Source organism: Eptatretus burgeri, chromosome 14 (genome assembly GCF_056783735.1).
Source record: "Eptatretus burgeri isolate ZD-2024b chromosome 14, Ebu_testis_v1, whole genome shotgun sequence".
In the NCBI taxonomy this organism is placed as follows: Eukaryota; Metazoa; Chordata; class Myxini; order Myxiniformes; family Myxinidae; genus Eptatretus; species Eptatretus burgeri.
Window position 1 is genome coordinate 30,712,251 of NC_140974.1, and position 7,458 is coordinate 30,719,708.

Here is a 7,458-nt window from a genome sequence, read left to right on the forward strand (position 1 = left end):
GCTTCGCATAACTTCCTTACCTGAGGGTATGCGGCTGCCACTGCATGAAAAGCAACAAAATGTCGAGCAATGTGCATTTGTTATAGAAAAGAAAAAAAAAAGGGCGAAAAGAAACTTCCCTCCTGGAGCCTTCGCGCGTCCGCATTTGTTTATTTGCGTCTATTGATTCAGCTGTGGTCCCCACTTGCCGGTTATCGCCTTAACGCTCTCTCCGTTTGGGCTTTGGTGCCACCGGTGCGGTCTGGTAATGTTGGTGGAGAAATCGAACGGTGGGGGAGGGGCGCTGGTGGGGGACAGGGTGTGGGGGGTAAAGATTGACGGATCGTCACAGCGGCCTTTACTTTGTGAGAGAGAGAGAGAGAGAGAGAGAGAGAGACAGAGAGAGAGACAGAGAGAGAGACAGAGAGAGAGAGAGAGAGAGAGAGAGAGAGAGAGACAGAGAGAGACAGAGAGAGACAGAGAGAGACAGAGAGAGACAGAGAGAGACAGAGAGAGACAGAGAGAGACAGAGAGAGACAGGGACAGGGAGGTTTCATGATACGAGGTTGACAGTGAAAAGGCCAAAAAGCTTCCAAGCGGGTGTGATGATGATGTTTGGGAAATCTGCCTCGTCGATGTATGACATGAACGGCTCGTCCGTGGAAAACTGAGCGCAAACAACTGAAAATGGACAGATTGACAATGCTCGAATCCCCGGCGATGAGCCCACTCTCAAACAGCGGACGGTTTGCTTGTCCTAAACGCACCATTTGTCCATGTTTTTTTGTTTTTTTTGTGATTTGGATTGCCAAGTACACATTCACGAGATTCACCGACATCATCAATGTATCGTGGGTTGGACATATTGTCGAACATGAAGCGAATTTAGCGTTTGTTTAGTTTGGGGCGCGCGAGTCCCGCGAAGACCCCCCCCCCAAAAAAAAAAAACGCGTGTCAGCAAATGTTTACGCACAGGTACGTGGCGCGTCTGAGTCCGGGATGGACACCGAGGAGCGTCGGGGACGATGTAAGCCGTTTTAATTAAGAGACGTGAAAATCAGGAGTCATATCACTAATTGATGAGTGTGATCGGCCAATGGAAAGCGAGTGCAAAGCTTGGAAGATTTGTCCGATCGGACCAATAAGATGGCTCAAAGCGGATCACGTGAGCAAGCTGCCCCCACCGTTTATCACCGAAGGCTCCTCTCGACGTTCCGTCAATTCATTTATCTGCGGGAGCAATCGGAGCCGCGATTTGCATGTCGAGGTGACGTCGCTCCTCCGGATAAACTTAAACTTTATGCTTGAACGGAGATACTTATGGCATAAGGAGCCGCGTGTCGAGACGTCGTTTTCAAAGAAAACGGAGTGAAGGGGAGGGTAAGAGGTACAGGAGTGTGCGCAGGGGGTAGAGGGAGGGGGTGAAAGCGGACGTTTGCGAGCTCCTCGGTAGAGCGTGGCTGTGAACTTTTTTTTATTGTGAGCGAGCGAGAGGGTCGCGCAGCCAGTCCGGGAGCGGACCCGGTGTTTTTATCACGTCGGTGTCGCGCCGTGTCCACCCAGGGCGGCTCCGGCGAGCCTCGGCATGACCATGTTGCTCGATAGCGGCTCCCAGTACCCGGCGCTGGGGGTCGGGGGATTCGCGCCGGGCAGGCACCCCTCTGCGGCCGACGTCGGGGAGAGAGATTGCGCGCTCGGACTGAACCCGTTCGGAGAGGCCGCGTCGCATCTCGGCGGAGCCTTCAAGCTTGGACCCGGAGCAGCTCACGACATGGGAGCGCCTGCCCAGCCTTTCGCGTCGCAGTCCCCGGTCGGGTACCCTCCTGCGGCGCTCAGCCACCACCCGCCGCATGTGGGCTCTTACAGCGCGGCGGCTGCTTTCAACTCGACGCGCGACTTTTTATTTCGCAACCATCGAGGCTTCGCCGACTCGAGCTCGTCGGGCGCTCAGCATGCCGCGGGCCTATTCCCCGCCGGCTTCGGTGCGGCCCATCCTCACCCGCATCCTCACCCTCACCCTCATCATCATCATCACCACCATCACCCGGCATCGAACGACCCGACGAGCCTGCTCTTTCCGGGCATCCACGACCAGACGACGGCCGGACACCATTCGCAAAATGTCATGGGAGGCCAGATGCGACTTCCTCTTCCCGGGGAGATGTACTGCAGGCCCGAGCACCAATACCACCAAGTTAACGGCGGGAGCCCGCGTGGCGACCCGTACGCGACCGCCGCCGGGCCGCTGCACCACCACCACCACCACCATGGCTACGGTGCGCTCAACATGATGGCGCACCATGCGGCGGCCGGAGCGGGAGCTTTCTTCCGTTACATGCGGCAACCGATAAAGGAGGAACTCATCTGCAAGTGGATCGAGCCCGAGCAGCTGGCCGTGCCCAAGAAGCCGTGCAACAAGACCTTCAGCACGATGCACGAGTTGGTGACGCACGTGAGCGTGGAGCACGTCGGCGGGCCCGAGCAGGCGAATCACATCTGCTTCTGGGACGAATGCGTCCGTCAGGGCAAACCTTTCAAGGCCAAGTACAAGCTGGTGAATCATATCAGGGTGCACACGGGCGAGAAACCGTTCCCGTGTCCCTTCCCCGGCTGCGGGAAAGTGTTTGCGCGTTCGGAGAACCTCAAGATACACAAGAGGACGCACACGGGTGAGTGTCCCGGTCGCGCGTGCGCGCGCGCGCACACACACACACACACACACACACACACACACACACACACACACACACACACACACACACACACACACACACACACACACACACACACACACATTTAAACGCGCGCGCGGGGGGTTGTCCTCATGGTCTTTACACCACGCGCACAAAGGTCACTCGGCCACATCGTACGATCCTTAATTTCGGCGCAATTTTGCGCTTCAACAAATACATTTACTGGTTTATGTGATTTATTTGTTTTTTTCTCTCTCTCCTCTCCCTTTATCAGAATTAAGAAAACATTTCAGGACGAGTCAAGTTGCGTATTAATGCGTAATGCGCCGTTTTTATCCCCTCGTCGTTTTCCGTGTTGTTTGCACGTTTTTTTTTTGTTGTTTTTTTTTGTATAAACCCGTCTTTACAAAAGTTCTAATTTTAACTACATTCTCAAAGCCCGAATGTTTTGCAACAGTTAACGTAATGCCTAAAAAAAAATGTTGCAAGCGTCGTGATCGATGACGACCAGAACATCGCTGCGTACATCGTGTAACGTGTCGACACCTGAGAGGGCACGGAGGACTATCGTTTCGGGATAGCGTCGGCCATTCGGGTTTTACATCCACCGAGGGGGTAAAAGGAGAACCTCCGTGAATTTCGAGTGCGATCGGGTCCTGGCCGACTCGCCTTTGACCCCCCACAACTTGCCCCGGAGCCCGCGAGGACGGCGAGCGCCTCGGCAAGGCCTACATCGTTTGTCCGAGACCTGAGCGTCCATTCTCATGCTAATGGCGTCCTCTTTGCGGGATTAATCCCCCCGCACCTTTTAGTACAATTGTCCGGCGAGCGTCCCCCCTCACCCCCGGAGCACACCGACGCACTGGTACGTGTACGTACGTGGTACTCCGAGGTTGCGAGGAACGAATGAGCCGTGACGCGCTCGGCCTCGGCGTCCCATTGTTCGCCCGAGCCGTTCGCACATCAGAAAGGTTGATGCAGAACGGGAGAGAAAACTCGCCAGGAGCTTCCAGAGGCGTTTTCACGTCCCTTTTAACGGCCCCATTCGGCGGACATGTTCGTTTGGGCATTTTGGTTGTCGGGAGTGGGGGTGCGGAGTGGAGATGTTGTTATAAAAAGGGGGGGCTGCGTTGATTCGTGACCGCTCTCTTCGTTCTTTTACGAAACAATTCAGCATTACGCATTTGGTTCAATTGTCCATCCGAAACAATGCAATTTGTTACTAAAGTAGTGGGTGGTGGTGGGGGGGGGGGAACAACACCCAGCAATAAAAATAAATAAAACAAAGCCTTTTTCACCCGATCTGTTTTGTTTCTCATTGCTCGAGACACGACGTCTCGACTTGCAGCTTCACTCGCCTCGGATGACAATAACACCATTTTAACCAAACGCATTTGATTTGTGCGTTGACGTTGTGTTCAGGTTATTATCAAAAAAAAAAAAAATCGATTCGCAAGATGGACGATGTGTTATTGTAAGCGCCTCAAAAGCGACTCGCTATAAATAAGCGTTTCCTTGTGTGTGTGCTCTTTGAGTGTTGCCTCTTTGGGGGACTGAGAATAAGGGGGTCTCTTGATGCGGGGGGGGGGGTTCACCATGCGACCAGCAATCCTAAATGGCCAAGGCCATGACACAATGGCGTCCCGTGTAGCATTGCAACACGGATTGGACACTCGGTACGTGGTACGTGGACAGACTATATTATTCACTCGTGCATCCCCACACGTCCCGTGAGCAGGAGAGAAACCGTTTCGCTGTGAGTTCGAGGGCTGCGACCGACGCTTCGCCAACAGCAGCGACCGCAAGAAGCACATGCACGTACATACGTCGGACAAGCCGTACCTGTGCAAGTTGTGTGACAAGTCCTACACGCATCCCAGTTCACTACGCAAGCACATGAAGGTAAATATGCCGTGGTGTGGCCGAGGGACGCTGGGGTCTAGTGTCAGATCGAGCTCCACGAGCAAGAAGGGCAGTGCTAAGTAGGGATGTCATTATGGTGTTGTTTCCTGAGCTCGGTGGGGGGGTCGACGGTGCTGGGGTCATGCGTGTAGGTGTTGATTGTGTACGTTCAAGCAGGGAAAGCTGAAAAAGAAGAGGAGATGGAGAGTGGGAGGGGATGTGGGGGTTGGAAAACGGTGGCAGGGGGGGGGGGGAAGATAACTGAATATGCTTGTCGTGATAAACCTGTCAGGACGACTGTAGTCGCCGATGGTGCTTAGCGTTATTTTGCCGGAGGCATTTAAACGCGGGATGTGCGTAACGTGTGCACCCATTGGGGTGAGACCGTTTCAGGGCGTCGTGGCTGAGTGAGTCTCGCGATGTGCCTGCTCACACACAGGTGCACGAAACGGCCCATGGCTCCCAGCCTTCTCCGGCAGCCAGCTCGGGGTACGAATCTGCAACGCCGCCTGTTATGGGCTCCCAAGTCTCCACCGAAGCCGGAGGATCGAGCCAACCCTCCGGTTCCATGACAGGGGGTGTTGCAAACTCTTCATCATCTTCTTCTTCCTCTGTGGTCGCGCCGATGTCTGTTACGTCCATCTCTTCAGCTGGAATTCCATCACCGGTGAAAGCCAGGCATATCCCATTACCCGGAAGTCACGGTCACGGCGGACTCGCGGCTAACTTCAGTGAGTGGTATGTGTGAAAGGGGCTTTACCCTCCACCCCACAGCCCTCTCCCCTAATGTCCCACTGCATCAACGAGAGTCCATTCAGAACTGCTCAATGGACACCTCCTCCTTTAATATTTCTCTTCCTTCTCACACTCTCTGCACCTCTCTATGCCTGATTGAAGGACATTTGGAGAAAGCTAAGGTTGTGGACCCACTGTTCAGAGTGAATATGGGAGGGGTTAAATGGTTGAAATCTGAATGATGGATTGTTCCCAGCTGATTATCTGGATTGCCATTGAATGAGGAGCTCAACAAGATGAAGGATGTCTTCAGATCTCTCTCTCTCTCTCTCTCTCTCTCTCTCTCTCTCTCTCTCTCTCTGTCTCTGTCTCTGTCTCTGTCTCTGTCTCTGTCTCTGTGTCTGTCTCTGTCTCTGTCTCTGTCTCTGTCTCTGTCTCTGTCTCTGTCTCTCTCTGTCTCTGTCTCTGTCTCTCTCTGTCTCTCTCTGTCTACATCTGCTTCTTTTCATCTATGCCATAAACCTTTTTGTGTTTTCAGCTACCTTGCAGTTCATGAACCCACCAAGTTATCTTTATTTTCTCATAGTTTTCATGTTTCTCATTTTGTCCTGCCTGTTAAGATATTAATGCAGGAACAGTGCTTTCCAAGATTGCTGTTCATACAAAGTTGTGAAAATCCGCATGATCATTGCTTACGCCTCTTCTGAGTGGTGGTCCACACTATCTATCTATCTGTCTATCTCCCTCTTTCTCCACCCCCATCCCCTCTCTCACCTTGATTTTATCGCTAAAGTATCGGTTTTTAAATGCTGTGAGTCGACGGCAGTTTGTGTAAGAAAATAAAGAAATCAAAACAAAAAGTTTTACGAGCACACACCGACCAGTGTAAAACTGTGAAAGATACAGCATTTGTACATTTCCTTTTCAAAGAAATTTATTTTGCTTAAGAGGTCTTCGTTGCTCACATTTTGTTTTCGAAATGTGTACATAGATGTACAGAGACAGTGTTTTTACCCACTATTTAAATAACACTCAATACGATATCTGCCATCAAAGCACAAATGACGTCACACTGCCTACCCACAATGCAGCCATTTTTATATATATATATGTATATATATATATATATATATATATATATATATATATATATATATATATATATATATATATATATATGTATATATATATATATATATATATATATATATATATATATATATATATATATATATATATATATATATATATATATATATATATATATATATATATATATATACCAGTGTGCATGTGTGCATCAAATGTTATATCCCTGGCTGTTCACAATATGGAACATGTTTATAAGAGGTCGGACAAGCATTTTCATTTTTTTAAACTTCATTTGAATCCATCGTCGTGGCGTCCGTAATATAAGATTGCAGAGAACGCGATGTCGTATTGATGTTCCCACTCGGGTTGTGTACTGCCATCGTCGGTATGATTTTCCTGGAGTGCACGTTTAACATGGGAATTAATTTCTACTCTTTGGGACGAATGTTTTTCATGATAAGTTCGTTCCAACGTGTAATACTTGTAGCTTATTCTTACGAAATGCTTACTTTGCTTTCGTATGAAATAAGCGGAAATACTCTTGTCGTGCCAAAGTTTTATGTACGGTGAATTTAATTAAAAGAATCATTTTCTTTTCCTTATAAATATTGTATACGTTTGCCATTGTACTTTGTAACACATCAGATCGAAACCATGTATCCGGAATTCCTTTCTGTACAATTTAGAGGCAGTGTATTTATCCGCATGTAACTAAATTATCAACAATAAGTGTTAGTTCATCGATATTTATGTCAGCTCCGTCTAATCTAGATGGCTATACAGTGTCATGTTCTGGTCTCTTGTAATGTCGCTCGAAACCCATTAAAGACTCTTCCTGTTTTCAATTCATCTCCTCATGGGAAAATTTCTTGCAATGTGCTTGCTTATTCGGAAAAAGGAATGTTTGAAATGCTTCATCGGATAAATGGACATAAACCTCTTTAACTTTAACTGTGTAATCAGTAAGAGTTCATGGCTTGATATGTCAACTTAATCAACAATTTATACAAACTAATTTTCAAACATTGTTGAATTTTTCTACATGTCCTTTTGCAAT

At 49.2% G+C, this 7,458-nt stretch overlaps 1 protein-coding gene across 1 annotated transcript; it reads left to right on the forward strand.

Moving 5' to 3' along the window:
* Nucleotides 1-451: 451 nt before the first annotated feature.
* Nucleotides 452-7,246, forward strand: LOC147012891 (zinc finger protein ZIC 1-like). The gene is made up of 3 exons (XM_085854209.1): nt 452-2,648; nt 4,411-4,574; nt 5,014-7,246. The coding sequence occupies exons 1-3, from the start codon at nt 1,565-1,567 to the stop codon at nt 5,320-5,322; spliced, it is 1,557 nt and encodes a 518-aa protein (XP_085710335.1). The 5' UTR covers nt 452-1,564; the 3' UTR covers nt 5,323-7,246.
* The last annotated feature ends 212 nt before the right edge of the window (nt 7,247-7,458 follow it).

Excerpts from the sequence above, each read along its gene's own strand:
- LOC147012891 (XM_085854209.1), top strand. The coding sequence starts at position 1,565 with ATGACCATGTTGCTCGATAGCGGCTCCCAGTACCCGGCGCTGGGGGTC. Across the intron at positions 2,649-4,410 it reads ACACAAGAGGACGCACACGG|GAGAGAAACCGTTTCGCTGT; the intron begins GTGAGTGTCCCG and ends TCCCGTGAGCAG. Across the intron at positions 4,575-5,013 it reads CACTACGCAAGCACATGAAG|GTGCACGAAACGGCCCATGG; the intron begins GTAAATATGCCG and ends GCTCACACACAG.